General features: G+C 38.1%; 1 protein-coding gene across 19 annotated transcripts in view; it reads right to left on the bottom strand.

Moving 5' to 3' along the window:
- SFMBT1 (Scm like with four mbt domains 1) overlaps positions 1-23,854 on the bottom strand; it is a 158,200-nt gene that overhangs the window by 38,710 nt on the left and 95,636 nt on the right. For all 19 annotated transcript variants that reach the window (XM_074403682.1, XM_074403696.1, XM_074403683.1 and 16 more), the window contains 2 exons: positions 22,095-22,189; positions 8,633-8,873 (listed from right to left, as the gene is read on the bottom strand). In XM_074403682.1, the coding sequence (XP_074259783.1) occupies positions 8,633-8,873; positions 22,095-22,189 (336 nt within the window). The remainder of the gene's footprint in view (positions 1-8,632; positions 8,874-22,094; positions 22,190-23,854) is intronic.

Genomic DNA, 23,854 nt, shown 5'->3' with positions numbered 1-23,854 from the left:
GCTTTGACAGAGATTGTATGACTAGCAAAGCCTAAAGTATTTACTATCTGGCCCTTTACAGATAATTTGCCAATTCCTGGCTTAAACCCTCACACTCCACCCATGCCTAACCAATGATCAGTTAGAAGCCAATTCCAGATAGCATATAATTTCATCCATATATATATATTTCAGTACATATTTCTAAAAGAAAATGTTTTCTTTTTTTTTTTTTTTTTTTTGAGAAAGAGTTTCGCTCTTGTTACCTAGGCTGGAGTGCGATGGCGCAATCTCGGCTCACCGCAACCTCCGTCTCCTGGGTTCAGGCAATTCTCCTGCCTCAGCCTCCTGAGTAGATGGGATTACAGGCACACGCCACTATGCCCAGCTAATTTTTTGTATTTTTAGTAGAGATGGGGTTTCGCTGTTTTGGCCAGGCTCGTCTTGAACATCTGACTTCATGATCTGCCTGCCTCAGCCTCTCAGCATGGCTAATTTTTTTGTATTTTTAGTAGAGATGGGGTTTCACTATTTTGGCCAGGCTAATCTTGAACACCTGATCTCATGATCTGCCTGCCTCAGCCTCCCAAGTGCTGGGATTACAGGCATGAACCACTGCACCTGGCCAGAAAATATTTTCTTAAAATAACATAGTAACAATATCATCACACCTTTAAAAAAATTAACAATAATTCCTTAATATCAAATATTCAGTCTGTGTTCAAATTTCCCCAATTGTCTCATAAATGGTTTCGTCAATTTGTTTGATTACATCAGGACCCAAATGAGATGCACACATTGCAAATGTCTCCTTCTCCTTCCTCCCCTCCCTTGCCCCTACTCTCTCTCTTTTTTTTTATGGCACATTTGTTGAGACCTGGCCTTTGTCCTCTGTGGGATATTTTTTAGAGTCTGATTTCCTTGGTTGCGTCCCTGTGACCAGTTGTTCTACTGTTCCCTGTATTTGCCATAAATCAGCATTCAGAGTTAGAGGCTTGATCAAATTCAGGTTAGATTTTTGGGGCGAGGGTGGTGAGGGCAAAAGAATACTTCACAAGTAGAATAAGTGATACCCTTCCATTAAGAACATGAAGAGGCACATACGGTCTGGCTGTCTCTCCCTTTGTGACACTAGCAGCTTTTAATGGTCACTACATAGATGCACTGATTCATGAGGGGCTCAAAATGGTGATATTCTAATTCTATTATTCCTTCTTAATTTCCTAACCAAAGAACTTCTATAAAGAAAAACTTTTCTTCATCAACTATTTGATTACACTGAGGTAGAGTTTGCAGAAAGAAGGCCGAACATATATACTTGATTGTCTTTACTCTTTCCCTATATTTAACACCCTTTAAAATAAAACAGTTGGTTCACAGGCAACTTCCAACGGTGACTAATGAGGGTTTTGTTTCAAAATTTCACTATGAAGTCATATATTAAAACAAATACATTTCAAGCCATTACAGCTGTTGTCCTTACTGGCACTCTTCAACCAGAGGCAGTCTCTTCAGGTTGGCTCTAAGTCCTTTTGGCATGACACTAGTAAAGAGCCATGGATAACTTTTTTGCTTTTTGATAGGACAAGATGTTCCAGGCTCATCTAGGAAATTGTCTGCCCCAGTGCAGGACTCAGACTCAGCTACTTCTGCAAGAAGCCCCAGTTTATTTCCATGAAAATGGTGTTTAGAGACCCGGAGTGCTCATTTTCACTGGGTTGTTTCTTGGCCTTTTCAGTGTGTAGAATTAATGCATTTCTTCTTTTCAGGATAAATTCCATCACGATACTTCCAAAACAAATTCAGAAAGATAGTGCTTTTATTTAACTCATCCATCTAAGCTCTATTTATTTGCTTTCTATCATGCTGAAAATCCTAGTTCTCAATTACACATTTCACCATTTATTTGCTTTGCCTACAATACACAAACAACTATTTCAAAGTAACAGCATGAAATCTACCACCAACCATAGTATCACTAAAAATAGGTTGAGTTTGGCCGGGCACGGTGGCTCAAGCCTGTAATCCCAGCACTTTGGGAGGCCAAGGCGGGTGGATCACGAGGTCGAGAGATCGAGACCATCCTGGTCAACATGGTGAAACCCCGTCTCTACTAAAAATACAAAAAATTAGCTGGGCGTGGTGGCGCGTGCCTGTAATCCCAGCTACTCAGGAGGCTGAGGCAGGAGAATTGCCTGAACCCAGGAGGCAGAGGTTGCGGTGAGCCGAGATCGCGCCATTGCACTCCAGCCTGGGTAACAAGAGCAAAACTCCGTCTCAAAAAAAAAAAAAAAAAATAGGTTGAGTTTTTCTTTGCATTTTTTTGTTATTGTTATCCTTAGAGTATGTATCTCTAACTGGGGATGTACTTTCACATTTTACTATATTTTAAAGTCACCGATCCCAGCTACTCAGGAGGCTGAGGCAGGAGAATTGCCTGAACCCAGGAGGCGGAGGTTGCGGTGAGCCGAGATCGCGCCATTGCACTCCAGCCTGGGTAACAAGAGCGAAACTCTATCTCAAAAAAAAAAAAAAAAAAAAGTCACCAAAATAATTCCTCTTTGTGTGGTTATCCCAAAAACTACATACAAAGTTAAGTTTCATTGATTTTGTTTTTGTTTTTAAGAAACTGCTTTCTAAACATTTAATTTTGCTTTCTAGTTACACATTTACAGGGTTCAAAAGTCAAATCTACAAAATAAAATAAGTACTTTAATAAAATTTAGCTTCTATCCCTATCTCCTTCATTTTACTCCCTTCTTTTCCCATAACTTTTCTAAATGATTATTTTGAAAAAAATAAGTTCACATACACATACATTCGTATCATCATACCCTTCCGCTCTCTTCCTCCTCAAGTCTGTACACATTTTTCATACAATAACATAACCTGTAGCCCACTCCTTGGTTGTGCGTAAGCACTCCTCCTTTCTGTTTATTGTTGCCTATAGCTGCTTTTCTTACAAAGTACCTTTGTCAGCTTTTTTATTGGCAGTTATGTGTGTGTACAACTTTGTCTACCTTTTATTTTTACCCTTTCGGAGTCTCTCTGCTTAGGTATGTCTCCTGTATGAGGACAAGAATGGATTTTGCTTTATAATGAATTTATTTGTTTACTCCTATTAGAAGAGTAAGTCCATTAACACTTACTGATATTATTAATATGCACAGTCTCAATTTCATCATATTGTTAAATGTTACATAATTTGTGTGTATGTAGTTTTTTTTTTTTTTTTTTTTTTTACTATGTGATCTACCCTGTAGTAGAAACATACAGTTTCTCTCTCTCTCTGTTTTTTTGAGATGGGTTCTTGCTCTGTTGCCCAGTCTTGAGTCCAGTGGTGTGATCTCAGCTCACAGCAACCTCCACCTCCCAGATTCAAGTGATTCTCCTGCCTCAGCCTCCAGAGTAGCTAGGACTACAGGCGCATGCCACCACACTCAGCTAATTTTTTGTATTTTTAGTAGAGATGGGGTTTCTCCATGTTGGCCAGAATGGTCTCAATCTCCTGACCTTGTGATTAGCCCGCCTCAGCTTCCCAAAGATCTGGGATTACAGACGTGAGTCACTGCACCTGGCCTATAGTTTCTCTAAGACTCTTTTGACACATAGAAAGGTTCATATTTTTGTGCTACTGATTACCTTTAATAACACTTTTAGTCCTATTTTTGGACTACTTTCTACTTTGTTGTTGTTGTTGCTTCTATAAACAATATTGAAGTTAACTACAAGCCCTTTGTTTCCTCTCCTGGAGTATTTCAGGTAATATCCTTTTACTCCCAGTTAATACTTAAAAGTTAAATAGTAAAATTACATGGCAATAAAGCTGTTTTTTTTTTTTAAGACAATGAGTGGGCTTATACTATTATTCACATTTTCCTCATTCTTGTCCCATACTTTTTATAGTAATACTGTAACTACATTTTCAGAGCATGTATATGGCATATAAATATTATATACCATAGTGTCTCCCTTTCAACCATCATTTAGTTTAAGCTCTATAGTTATACATGCATTTGACATTTCACTACCATTTCACATGCTAACATTACCTCATTAATTTGGTTGTCTGAAGCTCATTCCCTAGTGGACTCCTTAGGAAGGGCTCATGGAAACAATATTACTTGACTCCTTACCTGTTCAAAACAGTTTGCATACAGCTGTTATATCTGAAGTTCGGCTTGGCTAGATATGAAATCCTTGTCTCATATTTTCTTTCATTAAATTTCTTAAATATATTACATTCCATTGTCTTTGGCATAAACCATTATTAATAACTCTGATTAAAATCCTATTTTCCTTCCTTTTTATAAGAGACTTGGTCTTTTTTTTCCTAAATAGCCAAGCTATTAATTTTTGCTTTAAAGTTCATTACTTTCATTAGAACACATTTTGATGTAGCTGCCCTCATTTCACTTTCCTACACACACAGTAATCCCTCTCAGTACGTATTACAAGTCCTCCTTTTGTTCTGCAAGATTTACCTGAATTATGATCCAGCACAGTAGCTGGATCACACCTGTAATCCCAGCACTTTTGGAGGCTCAGGCAGGCGTATCACTTGAGGTCAGGAGTTAAGACCAGCCTGGCCAACATGGTGAGACCCCCTCTCTACTAAAAAAATACAGAAATTAGCTGGGTGTGGTGGTGTGTGCCTGTGGTCCCAGTTACTCGGGAGGCTGAGGGAGAACTGCTTAAACCTGGGAGGCAGAGGTTGCAATAAGCCAAGATCAATCCACTGCACTGTCTCAACAAACAAAGTTCACCAAAATTATAGTTTATATTATTTTATTGTTTCATTGCTTCAGTTTTCTTCTTCAAGGGCTTCTACTTCAGGTATGTTAAATCATTTTTACCTAGCTGTATAAGGTGTTTCTCAAGTCCTTTTTCTTTGTTTGCTTTTTAAAATTTCTTTCCTTTTTAAAAAATCTTTTCTCTTCCGACAGTATCCATGGTTCCGATTCACTCCTGTGTTCATTTTAACTTAGTCTTCATTTCCAATATTCTTTTATTTCCAGTTCTTGCCTAAGTTCTACTTTTTCTCTTTTCACATCTTCCTTTTTCCAATCCTTTCATTTCTGAATGTTTATAAATTTACAGTTTTTTCACTGTTTCTATTATTACTACTTTTCTGTTAGCTTATTTTGAAATGTTTCTAACTGACACAATGTTCACCTCTTCTGTGGTTGTTTCTATTCTTTTTTCACTATAATAATCTTGTATGAGATTTAACTGAAACCCTTTTCTGTTGTTTATATTTAAATGAGATGCATTTTGCTACATACTTAGGATGAGATGGTAGGCCAGGTGGCTTCAGGTCTCTAGAGCTCCCTCTTCTATTGTTTCTCACAAAGTAAAATAGCTTCACAAAGGAGAAGCCTACAGACATCCCAGAACCCTAACACTCAGATCTTCATTTCTAAATATGATTCTTCACTAAAAGAAAAGAATTCTTGGGGAAATGTCTGATGATTTCAGGGATGAGACAGGAAAATGCTTCTTGAGCCAAAAATAAGAAACTGCTCAAAGAATAATAAGGACATATTAAAAGAACACAGTAGCCAGCTTGAAGGGGTACCCACTCACCAACTCTAGGACAGTTTTAGCATCAAAAGAAATAATGACAGTAAAGAATTATAACCCATTAAATAAAATCAGAATTATGAGTGTACACTGGTGTACACAGCTAAATATACATATGCATATATAAATGGTAGAAAGGGGGAAGCTCTTTCTATAGTAGAAAGCCAATTAAGAAATGTAGAAGAAATTTTTAAAAACATCACTTGGTAATTACTGGAATAATAATTGTTTCAGATAAAATTTATGAATGGGTACTAAAAATAGTGGGTGAAAGTATGAAAAGTAATGGGATAGTTTCATAATCTCCAAGTATCTTCCAACAAGACACTTACTAAAAAGCATAAAATAATATCTTTACAATGGAAAAACTTGGTGTATATGAACCTATTTGAAGTTAATTTTACCAGTAATAAGAAAAATCATTAGCATGTTATCTTCTGATATCATGCACTGGAATGGCACAGCTTTTGCATTTTTCCTACCAAAAGTGAACAACCTGAATGTAAGGAAGCATCAGCCCATATTGTGGGCAATTTGACAGAATGACTGGGGTGTACTCTTCGAAAATGTCAAGTTCAAAAAAGATAAAGAAAGGTTAAGAAAACTACAGAGACACTAAAACTAAATGCAATGTGATTCTAGATAGGAATCTTGGACCAGGAAAAGAAAAGACCATAGTGAACATTATTGGGACCAGGATAGAATGAACATTGGAAAAACCTGCCTGTACCTTTCGAAATATCCAAGTCATGAAAGACGGAAGCCTGAGGAACTGTTCCATATTATAGGAAACTTATGAGACATGACAACTGAATGTAATGCATGATCTGGGATTTTTCTTTAGTTAAAAAAAATGTTATTAGCCAGGTGCAGTGGCTCATGCCTGCAATCCCAGTACTTTGGGAGGCGGAGGCAGGCAGATTACCTGAGATCAGGAGTTTGAGTCCAGCCTGGCCAACATGGCAAAACCCTGTCTCTAGTAAAAATGCAAAAAATTGGCTGGGCAGGGTGGTGGGTGCCTATAATCCCAGCTACTTGGGAGGCTGAGGCAGGAGAATTTCTTGAACCCGGGAGACTGAGGTTGCAGTGAGCTGAGATTGCGCCACTGCACTCCAGCCTGGGCGACAAAGCAAGACTGTCTCAAAAAAAAAAGTTTTTGGGCCAAGAGTGGTGGTTCATACCTGTAATCCCAACACTTTGGAAGGAGGAATACTTAAGGCCAGGAGTTTAAGACTGGCCTGGGCAACACAGTGAAACGCTGTCTCTACCAAAAAAAAAAGTTTAAAAATTAGCTGGTTGTGCTGACACACACCTGTAGACGCAGCTACTGGGCGAGACTGAGGTGGGAGAATTGCTTGAGCACAGGAGTGCAAGGCCACAGTGAGCTAGGATCACACCACTGCACTCCAGCCTGGGTGACAGAGAGAGACCCTGTCTCAAAAAAATAAAGTAGAACAGAATTATTTTAAATGTTATTGGAACAGCTGGTAAAAACTGAATAAGGGCCAGGCATGATGACTCATGCTGTGGTGCCAGGTATTCAGGAGGTTGAGGCAGGATAATCACTCAAGCCCAAGAACTGGAGACCAGCCTGGGTGATATAGCAAGACCCTGCCTGAAAAAAACAAAAATAAAATACTAGAAAGTGATATAAAGATAAGACCATGTTTATTAAACAATGCTTCCTTTTTAAAAACCAAATATAATCTGTAGATTAACTGAATGCTATCTGTAGATTAAACTCAATACTATCTGCAGCAGAGTTAATTTCCTGATTTTCATATTTTACTGTAACATGAATACCTTGTTTTTAGAAATACACACAGCATTTTTGAATAAAAAGGCATCATCCCTAAAACTGACTCTCACATGGTTAATTAAAAGAACATATGTAAGCAGTGGAGACAAGATAAAGTAAACGTAATATATGTCAACATCAACATTTGGAGAAACTTGGCAGAAAGTCTCCAGTAATTTTCCATATGATTTTCATAACTTTTTGATAAATCTGAAATTATATCAAAGTAAGAAATTAAAGAAAAATACCAAAAGTCAGGGTTTTTTTTTGGAGACAGTCTCACTCTGTGCCCCAGACTGGAGTACAGTGGTATGATCTTGGTTCACTGTAACCTCTGCCTCCCAGGTTCAAGGAGTTCTCTGCCTCAGCCTCCCAAGTAGCTGGGACTACAGGTGCACACCACCACACCCAGGTAAATTTTTATATTCTTAGTAGAGATAGGGTTTCACCATGTTGGCCAGGCTGGTGCTGGTCTCGATCCCTTGAGCTTGTGATCTGCCTGCCTCAGCCTCCAAAAGTGCTAGGATTACAGGCATGGTCCACCATGCCTGGCTAAATTTTTTTGTATTTTTAGTAGAGATGAGGTTTTGCCATGTTGGCCAGGTTGGTCTCAAACTCCTGACCTCAGGTGATCCACCGGCCTCAGCCTCCTAAAGTTCTGGGATTACAGATGTGAGCCACCTTGCCCAGCCAACTCAGGTATTTTCTTAGATGTGCAGTCCTCTTATCTTTCCCCACATTTGTCTTACCCTTCTCTTTCTTTTGCCTTTGTCTCTCTTCTGCTTAATTTGGTTTATACTCCTTCTGAAATGGTGCTTGAGTTGGTTCATTTTAAGAGTTCCTAGTTACCATATTGCTTGAGGGTATGAGGAGAGAGGACAATAAAAACAGAAAAGAAAATCAACAGCATATCAGTCTGGCCCAATAGGCTTAAAAACAACCAGACCTACAAATCTCAAACTCAGAGAACCTCATAGTCTGAAAGGATGACAAGCAGCTGGTGTTCCCAATGAGCATCATAAAAACCTGAGGCTTTATGGAGCAAATAAAATAATTTCAAACGACAGGGAAATGTGTATTATTCCTTATAAATATTTTCACTCAAAATGCTAACCTAGAAAAGTTGGGTAAACCTATATGCTCGAGAGACTGAAAGCATCAAGACTGTGGACAATCCAAATTTTCTTACAGTAAATCACGTCACATCTTTTGTTGTTATTTTCTCGTTTTCTATTTTTTCATGTCACATCTTGATCGGAAGCATTTTATTACCTTCTGGGGCTTCGAGGGTCTTCTTATTCTGCTCACACCACCCAATGGGGTAGAGATCAGCTTTCCTGATGTCACACCAGAAATCTGCTCTCCGATCTTCTCCATAGCCATCATAGCGGAGAAGGAGCAACTGCTCACAGGTGGTGATGATGGTAGCAACCCAATAGGTTTCAGGATCTGTTCTCACAGCCACCTCCAGCTTCATCCCAGGAGCAAATCCATTTTGCAAACGTGTGTCCACCTTAACAGGGAAATGTTATTAAGTACCAGACAAGTAGCTTAAATGAGTATTTCTTTAACTAATGTTCTTTTTTAAGACTTAGAATTCTGAAGCACTAAATGCAATAAAATCTCAAGGGAAACCTGAGAAATTCCAATTCTAACTCACGGAAGTAACCCAGACAAAACAAATGAGTAGCAATGCTGCTCTGTTCCGTCTCACAATAAAGGAACTCAGTATTTTCACCGAAGCAGTCTATTATGATTACAGAAAATGCTTCCTTAAGGATATTAATTACTAGTCACCATATTAATAGCTTTCAACACATTGTTTTCAAGAATAATTTCTGCATCACTCAACAGGAAATTTATAAAGCTAGATAAGTGAAAAGACAAAAATAAACTGTAATGATAATAAATTAGTACAATATGTACCATATACAGGGAGCCCATATTTCCCAGTTTGCCTAAAAGTCTATGTTTCTACCAATTATTCTTGAATAATAATAACATGCTCCCTTTCCCTCTCAAAACCGTTCTAATTTAGATGAAATATTAAATGGTCACAAAGGTCTGGGTTAGCAAATGTAGAACTATTAATATTTTATGTGTATACTAACATTAAATAAATATACTGTGAATAATAAGGGCCAAGTTTCTCACTATAGGAGAAAGAAGTGACAAATAAGCAAAGGAAACCTGTGGTGTTGGACTGGAATCAGATATATCTGAGTAAGGACATGGTTTATTGGTAGATAGGTAGAGAGAGATAGACATACAGACAGGTGGGTGGATGGATGGATGGATGGATGGATGGATGGATGGATGGAGTAATGAAAGAATAACAGAGATGGAGACAACCATACACATGTATTCCCAACTCTGCGAAATGAGAGGAACTACAAATAATGATATCCAGTAGAATAAACAAATTTAGTGTCCAAATTTTGATCTCTTTTTTCTTTTTCTGAGATGGAGTCTCGTTCTGTTGCCCAGGCTGGAGTGCAGTGGCATGAGATCTTGGCTCACTGCAACCTCCGCCTCCCAGGTTTAAGCAAATCTTCTGGCTTAGCCTCCTGAGTAGCTGGGATTACTGGAATGCACTACCATGCCCAGCTAATTTTTGTATTTTTTGTAGAGACAGGGTTTCACCATGTTGGTCAGGCTGGTGTCGAACTCCTGACCTCCCTCGTGATCCACCCACCTTGGCCTCTTAAAGTACTGAGATTACAGGCGTGAACCACCATGCCCTGCCCTTTTCTTTTTTTTTTTTTTGAGCCAGTGTTTTGCTCTGGTTGCCAAGGCTGGAGTGCAATGGCTCACTGCAACCTCAAGCCATCCTTCCACCTCAGTCTCCTGAGTAGCTGAGACCACAGGTGTGTGCCACCATGCCTGGCTAATTTTTGTGTTTTTTGTAGAGACGGGGTTTTGCCATGTTGCCCAGACTGGTCTCAAACTCCTGACCTCAAGCAATCTGTCCATCTTGGCCTCTCAAAGTGCTGAGATTACAGTCATGAACCACTGCATCTGACCCAAATTTTGATTTCTAAATACCATCTTCCAATTAAAAAAAAAAAACAAAAAAAAAAAACAAGGGCTTCAGGGAAAAATAATTTATTCTGATTCTGGAATAAGAAAAACATAATTAGAGGCTGGAATATCTTGTGATGCCAGAAAATAAGGAAATGATCAAAAAATTATGGGAGTATGTTGAAGGAACATACAAGACAACTAGCAGGATCTCACTGGCTACATCTGGGATAATTTGAGCAATAAAATAAATAGTGAGAGTAAAGCATTGAAACTAATAGATTTAAATAAGTATCCATGAGTCTATACTGATATAAATAAATAGGGAAGAGGGGACAGTTCTTCCTTAAGAGTAGAAAACCAGTTAATAGATATTGGAAAAAAAGATGGAAACAGAAAATCACTATTAGACAAACACCACAGAGATAAACATTGCAGGCAAGAATTATTGATGTAGAATACTATGATGAAAAACAGGGTATTTGCAAAATCTCAAAGGTTCTCCCAGTAAGATTCTTATTAACTTCAAAGGGGAAATCAGCAACATTAGAGTGAAAAAATCTGATAGATGGCACATAACTAACCAATCAAAGTTGGCATCAATATCATGTATCCCTGATTTCATACAAGATAACTACATCATTCTACCATGTTATTGCCAAAAATCTGCACAAATTAAATCTAATCATGAGAAAAAACAAATCCAAATTGAGGAATATTCCACAAATAACTGACATGTAATATAGGCTCTTCAAAAGTATCAAGTCCAAGAAAGACAAAGAAAGAACAAGGAACTGTCATACACCAGAGGAGACTATGAAGACATGACAAATAAATGCAATATGGCAACCACAACCAATGGAAAATGTGAGGGGAATCCTGGAGAGAGCCAGTGAGGGAAGGTCCCACGTTCTGTGTAAAAAGTCTTCCCCTGCTAGTCACCACCTGTTCTATCCTAAGAGGTAACCACTATCCTGAACACTATGGCTCAATATCAACTATGTTTCCACACTATCTTAATAAAATTATGAAATGTGAATACTTCTTGAGTGGAGCTTCTCTTGTCGAACATTACTTATGAGATTTATTCATGCTGTTGCATGTAACAGTAATTTATTTCTCACTACTGTGTAGTATTCCACTATATAAATATGTCACAATTTATTCATTCCACTTCTACTAGTTACTAGGTATTTGGCCAGTTCAGTTTTGGAAAGCTACAAACAATGATGCCATAAACATTTTTGCTTGTCTCTTGGGACATACATACATGAATTTCTGTAATAGATAACAACCAAACTGTTTCCCAAAGTAGTTGTACAAATTTAGTTTCCCAATAGCATACAGAAATCCTTTTGCTCCTTTTTTTTTTTTTTTTTGTGAGTCTTGCTGTCACCCAGGCTGGAGTGCAAACTCCACCTTTTGGGTTAAAGCAATTCTTGTGCCTCAGCCTCCCAAGTAGCTGGGAGCACAGGCACGTGCCACCACCCGATTGATTTTTCTATTTTTAGTAGCGACAAGGTTTTACCATATTGGCCAGACTGGTCTCAAACTCCTGGCCTCAAGTAATTCGCCTGCCTCGGCCTCCCAAAGTACAGGGATTACAGACGTGAGACACCACGCCCGGCTGCTTTTTCTGTATTTTTAAACAAATCTTTTCCTATTCTTAAAGGTCATAAGGATAATAAACTATATTATTATCTATAAGCCTATCATATTTAGAACTAACATCCACCTGAAATTAATCTCTATGTGTCAAAGTTAAATATGGGTCAGTGTTTATCTGTTTCAACATGTGTATACAATTAAATAAGCACACCTTTCCCAACCACTATACATCACCACCTTTGTTATAAATCAAGTGTCTCTACAAAAGTAGATCTGTTTCTAATTTACTTTTCCTTAGAACAGCACTATACTATCTTAATTAAACTTGATATCTAGTACAACAAGTCTTCTCATTTTGTCTTATTCTTTGGGTGTGTCTGGCTATCCTTAATCCATTATATATCCATATAAAAACCAGAATCAGCCTGTAAATGTCTACCTAAAATTTTACATATACATATATTTAATATATAATATATATATTATATATGCAAAATTTATATATTTAATATATAAAATATAAATTTTAAGTAATATTAAATTATTTTTACATATTATATAATTTATGTATTTTACATATATTATATATATTTATATGTAATATATTATAATATATATTACATATAAATATATAATAAAAATATATAAATATATTTATAATATATATTTATATATTATATAATATATATATTATATATTAAATATATATATATATTTAATTTGTTTGCAGTAAATCTACAGACCTAGTTAGGGAAAAGTGGTATTTTCTTCACAATAGTGACCCTCTCATTACATGAATAAGGGGTATCCCTTCATGTATAAAGGTCTTTACCTTACACCAATGATGAATTGGTGTTTCCCTGCAAGTTTTTTTTTCTTTTTTTGAGACAGGGTCTCTTTCTGCCACCCAGGTTGAAAGTACAGCAGCACAATCTCAGGTCACTGCAACCTCTGCCTCCTGGGCTCAAGGGATTCCCTTGCCTCAGCCTCCCATGTAGCTGGGATTACAGGTGTGTGCTGCCATGCCTGGCTAATTTTTTAAATTTTTTTTTTTTTTTTTTTTTTTTTTGTGGAGGGGTACAAAAAGTCTCAGTATATTGCCCAGGCTGGTCTCAAACTCCTGGTCTCAAACTCCTCAAGCAATTCTCCCACCTTGGCTTCCCAAAGTGTTGGGATTACAGTGTGAGCCACTGCACCCAATCTCCTTGCAGGTTTTCTTGCATTTAATCCTAGACAGTTTATGTTTTTGATGTCACTCTATTTTCATTTAGTTCCAAGTATTTCTAAGTTTTCCCTGAGATTTCTTCCTTTATCTATGTGTTATTTACAAGTGTGTTGTTTAATCTCTAAGTAACTAGGGACTTTCCAGCTACCTTTCTGTTATTGATTTCTAGTTTAATTTCACTGTGGTCTGAGAGCAGACACTGCATGATTTCTATTATTTTAAATTTGTTAAGGTGTGCTTTCCGGGCCACAGGGCGGTCTATCTTTCTGAATATGCTGTGTGAGCTTGAGAACAATGTGTCTTCTGCTGTTGCTGAAGCAGTCCATAGATGTCCATTATACATAGCTGATTGATGGTGTTACAGAGCTGAACAATGTCCTTACTGATTTTCTGCCTGCTGTATCTGTCCATTTTTGACAGGAGGGTGTTAAATTTTCCAGCTAACAATATTGAATCCATTTGTTTCTCCTTGCAGTTCTACCAGTTTTTGACTCATGTATTTTTACATTCTGTTGTTAGATGCACACATTTTAAGGACTGTTATGTCTTCTGGAAGAATGGGCTCCTTTATTATTATATAATGTCCTTCTTTATCCCTGATAACTTTCCTTGCTTTGAAGTCATCTCTGTCTGATGTTAATATAGCTACTCACTCTTTCTTGGTGTTAATGTTAACATGGTATATCTTTCTCCATCCATTTACTTTCAACCTATATGTCTCTTTATATTTAAAGAGTTTAATTACAGATAACATAGAGTTGGGTCATATTTTTTTGGTACACTCTGAAAATCTCTCTCTTTTAAATAGTACATTTAGACCACTGACATTCAAAGTGATTACTAATATAGCTGGATTAGTATCTACCATATGTTTTAGTGTTTTCTATTTGTTCCTTTGTTTTTTGTTTCTATTTTGTCTTCCACTCTTTATCTGCCTTCTGTGGTTTGAAATAGGCATTTTATATTATTCTGTTTTGCCTTCTTGGCATATAGTATTTCTTTTTTTTAACTGTTTTTAGTAGTTGCCCTAGAGTTTACAATATAGATCTAAATTAATCCAAATCTACTTTATGATAAAAAAAAACCCTTATAATAACAATTCTAATTCCACCCTCTCTTCCTCTGTATCACTGCTATCATTTATGTACATAAGCATGCCTTAGTATATATTTGTACATAAACATACATAATCAAATACATTGTTGCTGTTGTTACTTTTTTTTTTTTTTTTTGAGACGAGTCTCACTCTGTTGCCCAGGCTGGAGCACAATAGCCTGATCCCAGCTCACTGTAACCTCTGCCTCCTGGGTTCAAGAAATTCTCCCACCTAAGCCTCCCAAGTAGTTGGGATTACAGGCATCCACCATCATGCCTGGCTAATTTTTGTATTTTTGCAGAGACAGGGTTTCACTATGTTGACCAGGCTGGTCTTGAACTACTGACCTCAGGTGATCCACCCGCCATGGTCTCCCAATGTGCTGGGATTATAGGCGTAAGCCACTGTACCTGGCCACTGGCATTATTTTGAATAAATTGTATGTTCCCTCAATAAATAACAAGAAACATTAGGCCAGGTATGGTGGCTCATGCCATAATCCCAGAATTTTGGGAGGCCAAGGCAGGAGGTTCACTTGAGGCGAGAAGTTTGAAGCCAGCCTGGGCAACATAGCAAGACCCATCTCTACCATATATATTATATATCGATATATTTATACTATATATACAAATATTATATAGATTATATATATATTTAGTCAAGCATGGTGGTGCGTGCCTATAGTCTCAGCTACTCTGGAGGCTGAGGCAGGAGAACTGCTTGATCCTGAGGCTGCAGTAAGCTAGGATCACACCATTGGACTCCAGTCTAGGGAACAGAGCAAGACTCTATCTCCAAAAAAAAAGAAAGGGAGGGAAGGAAGGAAAGAGGGAAAGAGAGGGAAGGAGGGAAGGAAGGAAGGAAGGAAAGAAGGAGGAAAGGAAGGAGGAAAGGAAGGAAGGAAGGGAGGGAGGGAGGGAGGGAGGGAAGAAGAAAGTTAAAGGTTTTCTTTCGCATTTAAAAAAAATCCTTCTCTAACACTTTCTTTTCCCTTCCTCAGAAACAATGCAAGTAAGAACAGAGAGGAGTGAAATATTAAAGGTATTTAAAGCAAAGAGTCAATAATTTAGAACTGTGTGTAGCAAAATTATCATTAAAAAGTACTAAAGATTTTCTCAGGCAAACAAAAATTAAGGGATTCTCGCCTGGCAAGAAATATTAAATTTTTTTTTTTGAGATGGAATTTCACTCTTGTTGCCCAGGCTGGAGTGCAATGGTAAGATCTCGGCTCGCTGTAACCTCCGCCTTCCAAGTTCAAGCAATTTGTCCTGCTTCAGTCTTCCCGAGTAGCTGGGATTACAGACGTATGCCACCACACCTGGCTAATTTTGTATTCTTTAGTAGAGATGGGTTTTCTCCATGTTGGTCAGGCTGGTCTCAAACTCCTTACCTCAGGCAACCGCCCACCTCGGCCTTCAAAAGTGCTGGGATTACAGGTGTGGGCCACAGCACTCGGTCAATTTTTCTATTTTTAGTAAAGAAGGGGTTTCACCATGCTGGCTAGGCTGGTCTCGAACTTCTGACCTCAAGTGATCCTCCCACCATGGCCTCCCAAAGTGCTGGGATTACAGGCAGGAGCCACTGTGCCCAGCCCAAGAATTCTTTACAAAGAAGAAAAACCGTATCAGTCAGAAACTCAGATCTACATAAAGAAAGGAAGCACATTAGAAAAGAAATAAAAGAAGGTAAAATGAAATCTTTAATTTTTCTTCTTCTTTTTTTTTTTGAGACAGAATCTACTGTTGCCCAGGATGGAGTACAGTGGCACAATCATAGCTCACTGCAACCTCAGCCTCTGGGAGTCAAGCGATCCTCCTACCTCATCCTCTTGAGTAGCTGGGACTACAAGTACATGCCACCATGCCCAGCTAATTTTTAAATTTTTTGTAGAGACAGGGTCTCACTATGTTAATCAGGCTGGTCTCGAACTCCTGGGCTCAAGTGATCTTCTTACCTTGGCCTCCCAAAGTTCTGGGATTACAGGCACAAGCCACTGTACTCAGTCTAATTTTTCTTATCCTAATTGAACTATCAGATAACAGCTTGTTCAAAATAATAATAGCAACAAAGTATTTGGTGATTATAGCTTATGAACATTAAAGCTTCTACTCAAGCTTGTAATCCCAGCACTTTGGGAGGCCGAGGCGGGTGGATCACGAGGTCAAGAGATCGAGACCATCCTGGTCAACATGGTGAAACCCCGTCTCTACTAAAAATACAAAAAATTAGCTGGGCATGGTGGTGCGTGCCTGTAATCCCAGCTACTCAGGAGGCTGAGGCAGGAGAATTGCCTGAGCCCAGGAGGCGGAGGTTGCAGTGAGCCGAGATCGTGCCATTGCACTCCAGCCTGGGTAACAAGAGCGAAACTCCATCTCAAAAAAAAAAAAAAAAAAAAAGCTTCTAAACGTATGAATGACAGGAATTTATAAGAGACATGAGCGAGGAATTTGTATAAGCTATTTGCACTACCTGTGAAGTGGTATAGTGTTACCTGAAAGAGGACTTGGAGTAGCTGTCAATTCATACTGCAAATTTAAGGGTAACCACTAAAAAGAAAACTGAAAGCAAGTTTTGTTAAGAGCACTGTGTTAAGTTAAATAAGATAGACAAAAAAGGACAAATACTACATGATTCTTATGTGAGGTACACAGAAAGAACAGAGGTTACCAGGGCATCAGGGGAGCACAGAACAGAAAGTTAGTATTTAGTGTACAGTTTCTATTTGAGATGATGGAAAATGTTCTGCTGATGGATGTACAACATTGTAAATGTACTTAATGCCACTGAACTGTGCACTTAAAAATTATTAAATGAGGGCTCACACTTGTAATTGCAGCACATTGGGAGGTCCATGCCGGAGGACTGCTTGAGCCCAGGAGTTCGAGATCAGCCTGGGCAGCACAGTGAGACCCTAGCTCTATAAAAAATACAAAAATTAGCCAGGCAAAGACCACCATGCCTATAGCCCTATCTGCTCAGGATACTGGGGTGGGAGAATTGCTTGAGCCTAAGATTTCAAGATTACAGTGAGCTATGATTGCACCACTACATTCCAGCCTGGGTAGGGTATTATTTTTATAAGACCCTGTCTATAAAAATAAATGATTATTTTTAAAAAATTGTTAAAATGGCAAATTTTATGTATATTTTACAATAATTTTTTTCAATTTAATGGCTGCCAAAAGGTTTTCAATATGCATCTTTAATTGCAGTCTACTTACAAAGACATTTTACCACATCACATGTTGTGTAAAGATCTTAGAACTAGATACTCCCAATCCTCTGTCCCATCATTTGTTATTATAGTTACATATGCTATAAACTCACAGCAAATTTCTACTAGTTTTGCTTCAAAGTTATCTTTTAGAGATAGTGAAATTTGAAAAAACGAACTTTGTATCTACCTACATTTATACCACTCCCGAAATTCTTTGTGTAGATTCAAGTTTCTGTCTTATATCAAATTCCTTCTGTCTTAAGAAGTTTCTTTACTGTTTTTTGTACTGCAGGTCTCCTGGTAATGAACCCCCTTACTTTCTGTTTTCCTTTAAAAAGTCTTTATTTCTCCTTCACTTTTGGATGAAATTTTTGCTAGATACAGAATTCCGAGTTAAGTTATTGTCTTTCAACATCTTAAAAATCTTACTCCATGATCTAGGTTGCACAGTATCTGAAAATAATTTTCCTCTTTCTCGTTGGTTCTCAGTAGTCTGAATATGATGTATCTGGGCGGGTTTTTTTGTTTAGCAATTACTCTGTTTGCATTCTCTGAGTTTCTTGGATCTGTAGTATAGTATCTTTCTTTCTTTTGAAAGTTGTCTATCTTATCAAATATCTTTTCCTCACTCTCCTTTTTCCTTCTGAGATTCCAATTATAAATCTATTATACTTTTTGATATTATCTCACACTGTTGGTTGCTCTGGTCTTTTTTAAATTCTCACTTTTTTTTCTCTTTGTGTTTCAATCTGGGCAATTTCTATTGATCTGTCTTCAGTTCTCGGATCCTTTCCTCAGCTGTGTCAAATCTACTGGTGAGCCAGCCAAAGGTATTCAACTCTGTTATCACATTTTTCATTTTTATTATTTCTATTTCATTTTTTCTAACAGTTTTCATCTCTGCTGCAATTCCTTTTCTGTTAATGCACATTCTCCACCTATTCCGCTAGAGCTTTTAACATATTAATCACCGTTGTTTAAAATTCTGACATCTGGGTCATATGAGTCTGGTTCTGTTGATTGCTTTGTCTTTTGACAGTTTGCTGTTTGTCTCTTGCTTCTTTATGTGCCCCATAATATTTGGTTGGAAGCCAGACATTATGTTTAGAATAGTCAAGACTGAGGCAAATATTATTTATGCCTAGAAATGGGCATGTTTCTTCTTTTCTTAGATCTTTAGTTTGAGAGAGAAAATTAAGTCAATCTAGTCAGGCATGAAGCTGGATTTGCATTTTATTGTGGCTATGGTACATTCACGAGTGAACCACAGGCTTCACTCTCCTCTAGTATCATCTAGTATTTAGGGTAGAGGCTCATTTGCCAAAGGGTTTTTCTTTTATCTCAATGTCTGCTGTTCCACCCTCAGATTCAGGTCTTTTTTTTTTTTTTTTCCCCAGTGACTGCACCTCAGAGACCATCATTCTCCATGCTCTTGCCTCTCCCATACAACAGACTGCCATTTTCCAACACTCAAAGTTGGTGGTAGGGGACAAGTAGCGGGCAGCGCTCTGAGATTCAGCCACAGTCTTGGAGGCTCTGTGTCCCTGGGTCTAGAGGGTGGGAACTTCTCAGTGATTGTACCTGTCCCTCAACTGTAGAGAACCCATAATGCTCCAATATGTATTCCTATCCCTCTTCCAGGGACAGAGGGCTTATTTTCCCTTCTAATCTATTTTCCAGGGTATAATGGGTCTGTACCTTTGTCATAGGATTAAAAAGAGTTTGTAATCCTTCCCTAACAGTTTAAAGCTTTTGTCCTAGAGCATCTAGGTAATGCTTAGTGCCTTTCTCACAGTGGGTGCCATTCCTTCCACCAGAATGCTCATGAGCAAGGCTCTTTTACTCTTTGAGACCCTTTCTCCCTGGAAATCTGATTAACCTCTAATTCCTCCTTCCTGTGTTCCAAATTGGATCCTGTAAAATTCTGGCCATTGGGCTGCATATTCATCTCCTTTGATTTGGAGATCTGAGTTCTACCAGCTTTGCCTATGATTTGCTAGCCCCAAGCATCCCATCTCAGAATGTTCCATGCTTGATTTTCACTGTATTTAGCAGCCCTTCACCATACATTATGATTTGGATTTACAAATATTTCCTACATTTGCCAATAAAGTATGCATTTGTTTTCCACTCTCCTGGTTGCTCTGTCATTCAAAAAGGAAGAGATGAAATCTGTTTCTTTAACATGACATTTTTAGAACCAGAATCTTTGTAAGAAAATTTGTTCTCCATTTGATTGGTACAAATAAATAAGCTTGGGTAAGTACATATCAGAATAACATCAAAAACAAGAATTCGAAGGTATTATATAACCACTAAACAGACTTTCCATGTTATTACAGAATACTGAAAACAATTACAAAATATTAACCAATGCAATATGAAATAAAATCCTCATCTGAAATACATAATTCTCACCACTTTAAAAGAGACATAAATGAACCAAGAATGATCAAAAAGGGCAGCTAACATGACTGAGTTTTCACATGAGGACAAACTAAAAATAGTGGAACTTGCTGGGGCTGGTGGCTCATGCCTGTAACGCAGCACTTTGGGAGGCCAAGGCAGGTAGATCACCTGAGGTCAGGAGTTTGAGTGAGACTAGCCTGACCAACATGGTAAAACCCTGTCTCTATTAAACACAAAAAACTATGTGGGTGTAGTGATGCACTCTTGTAATCCCAGCTATTTGGGAGGCTGAGGCTAGAGGATCACTTGAACTTGGGAGGTGGAGGTTGCAGTGAGCCAAGATTGAGCCATTGCACTCCAGCCTGGGCAACAAGAGCGAAACTCCCTCTCAAAAAATAAAAATAAAAATAGTGGGACTCTTTGGCACATAAAGACAACAGCTAAAAGAATATGGTCAAACCTCACAAAGTCACAAACAACAGTGAGTGTGCTGTGTCTTTATTTATGTAAAGATGCAACATCAGTGTCTTAACAAATCCTAGAACAAAAAAACTATGCCCTATTGAACACTGCTAAGGGCTGAACTGTTCACCCCAAAATTTGTATGTTCAAACCCTAACCTCCAGTCTGACGCTGTTTGGAGACAGGCCCTTTATGAAGGTTGTCTTAGTCCATTTGGGTTGCCACACCAAAATAACTTAGACTGGACAATGCATAAACAATAGAGCTTTGCTGTTCACAATTCTGGAGGCTGGCAAGTCCAAGATCAAGGCCCCAGTAGATTCAGGATCTGGTGAGGGCTCACTTTCTGCTTCAAAGATGGTGCCTTCTTGCTGTCTTTACACGGTGGAAGGAGCAAACAAGCTCTTTCAGGCCTCCTTTATGAAGGTGTTAATCCCATTCAGGAGAAAGAACCTTTATGGCCTAATCACCTACCCAAGACCCCACCTCTTCATACCACCACAATGGGGATTAGGTTTCAACATATAAATTTTGGGAGGACACAAACATTTAGAGGGCCTAAGGTGGAGCCCTGATCTAACAGAATTAGTGTTCTTTAAGAAGAGACATCAGAGAGCTCTCTCTGTTTCTACCACATGAGGGCACAGCAAGGTGGCAATTATCTGCAAGCCAGAAAGAGAGCCCTCACCAGAAAGCAGCTACACATCCTAATCCTGGGCTTTCAGTCTCCAGAACTGTGAGAAGATAAATGTCAGTTGTTTAAGCCACCTAATCTATGATATTTTCTTATGGCAGCCCAAGCAGGCTACGACAAATATGAAATAAGGAGTTTTGGAATCAATTATTCTGTGTGTTTTAAGAGGGAGTTAGGGTAAAAACTAAGTCTACGATGGGCACAGTGGATCACACCTGTAATCCCAGCACTTTGGGAGGCCAAGGTGGATGGACTGCTTGAGCCCAGAAGTTTGAGACCAGCTTGGGCAACATGGTGAAACACCATCTACTAAAAATTAGCTAGGTGTGGTAGTGTACACCTGTAGTCCCAGCTACTTAAGAGGATGAGGTGGGAGGATCACCTGAGCCCAGGGGGTTGAGGCTGCAGTGAGCTGTGATGGGCAACAGAGTGAGAACCTGACCTGCCCCGCCAAAAGAAATCCAGGTCTAGATATAAATTATGAACAAAATTTGGGGTACTTTCTTACATTCTAAAGTCATTACACAGGTCAAGTATGTTGTCATTGACAAAGCATTAAACTGGGTTGTTAGAGAATAAAACTGGCCTGCATAGGCCACTAATATGATATATAAGTATGTATGTCATACTTACGATCTGCTCATTAAGAGTGACAGCAAATAATGCTATTGAAATTACTTTCAATGAATGCAACAAAATAAATGCAATAAAGTGCAATAAATAATTTTCTTCAATTTATGACAAGGTTTTTTGTCAAAAACAAAGGAATATCAATGAACAGTCAAAAAGATAAATCATGGATTGAGTGGCAGAAAATATACAGAACTAAAATGATTTTAGAATATGGCAAGGGTTCTTACTAAGGGTGGCAGGAGGAAAGAAAAAGCTCTTAAATTCTTTCTAGTACCACGAATTAAAATAGCTTTAAATTCTCTAATGATGATACAGAGATTTGAGATAAAGGAATATAACACCAGTAGGGCAAATATAGTTATTGCTTACATGTTTAAAAGACCCATAGGGAACTGCTGTGGACCCTGTTTCTTCTAGATAATCTTCCCAGCTTAATTCTACCTCTTCCATACCAGAGCCGGCATCTAGAATGAAAAATGAAACAAAAACAGGTGAATTCCAATTAAAGAAAAGTCAAGGTATAAAAACATAAACATAATAAACCTAACTTTACAGAATTTACTTCACAACTGATTTTGCACAAAACAATTAAGTAGGGTTTTTGTTGTTTAAATATGTGCCCTTAGTGCACTGATTGTCAAAGACTCTTCACAGAACAGTAGTTTGGCATGCTGTCTCTTGCTGAAGAGGCACCCAAATCCAGAGTTCACCAAATGGATCATACAAAGCTGGTGGGAATATAAACCACTACTATTATGTTGGACTTAAATTTAGTATTCTAATGTCAAACATTGAAGATACTTAATAGGCATTTCAAACTTAAATTTTCAGCTTGATTCTTTCTTATTACTCTCTGAGTGAAAGATGCTCCTAGTAAGTATTTTCCCTCAATCAAAAACAAAGTGTTGTTATCCTTGCTTCCCTCCCTTTTTCTCTATACCTTACATCCAATCTGTAAAATAATTCTGTAGGTACTATCTTTAAAACATACCCCAAATGTTAAGAGAAAAATTTATAGCACTAAATTTCCCACATCAAAAAACCAGAAAGATTGCCTAACATTGCAACTAAATGAACTAGAGAACCAAGAGAAAACAAACCTCACAGCTAGCAGAAGATAAGAAATAACCAAGATCAGAGAGGAACTGAAGGATACAGAGACATGAAAAACCCTTCAACAAATTTCAACAAATACAAGAGCTGTTTTTTTTTAAAGAATTAATGAAATACTTGTAATCCCAGCACTTTGGGAGGCCAATGTGGTCAGATCACTTGAGGTCAGGAGTTCAACACCAGCCTGGCCAACATAGTGAAACCTTGTCTCTACCGAAAACACAAAAATTAACCGGGCATGGTGGCACATGCTACGTAATCCCAGCTTCCCAGAAGGCTGAGGCAGGAGACTCTCTTGAACCCAGGAGGTGGAGGTTGCAGTGACCCAATATCATGCCACTGCACTCCAGCCTGAGTGACGAAGTGAGACTCTGTCTTAAAATAAATAAATAAATAATAAAATAGACCACTAACTAGACTAATAAATAAGAAAGAAGAATCAAATGGACACAATAAAAAATGATAAAGGCATATCACCACTGACCCCACAGAAATACAAACAACCATCAAATAATACTATAAATAACCTCCATGCAAATAAACTAGAAAATCTAGAAGAAATGGATAGATTCCTGGACACATACACCCTCTCAAGACTGAACCACAAAGAAGTTGAATCCCTGAATAGACCAATTATGAGTTCTGAAATTGAGGCAGTAATAAAATAGCCTACCAACCAAAAAAAAGCCCAGGACCAGATGGATTCACAGCTGATTTCTACCAGAGGTACAAAGAAGAGCTGGTACCATTTCTTCTGAAACTACTGCAAAAAGCTGAAAACAAGGGACTCTTCCCTAACTCATTTTGTGAAGCCAGCATCATCCTGATACCAAAATCTGTCAGAGAAACAACAAAAAAAGAACTTCAGGCCAATATCCCTAATGAACATCGATGCAAAAATCCTCAATAAAATACTGGAAAACAGAATCCAGCAGCACATCAGAAAGCTCATCCACCACAATTAAGTAGGCTTCATCCCTGAAATGCAAGGCTGGTTCAACATACCCAAATCAATA

The sequence above is a fragment of the Saimiri boliviensis genome, chromosome 8 (genome assembly GCF_048565385.1).
Source record: "Saimiri boliviensis isolate mSaiBol1 chromosome 8, mSaiBol1.pri, whole genome shotgun sequence".
In the NCBI taxonomy this organism is placed as follows: Eukaryota; Metazoa; Chordata; class Mammalia; order Primates; family Cebidae; genus Saimiri; species Saimiri boliviensis.
Note: the sequence above shows the minus strand (reverse complement) of the source record. Positions and strands in the feature narration are given on the sequence as shown.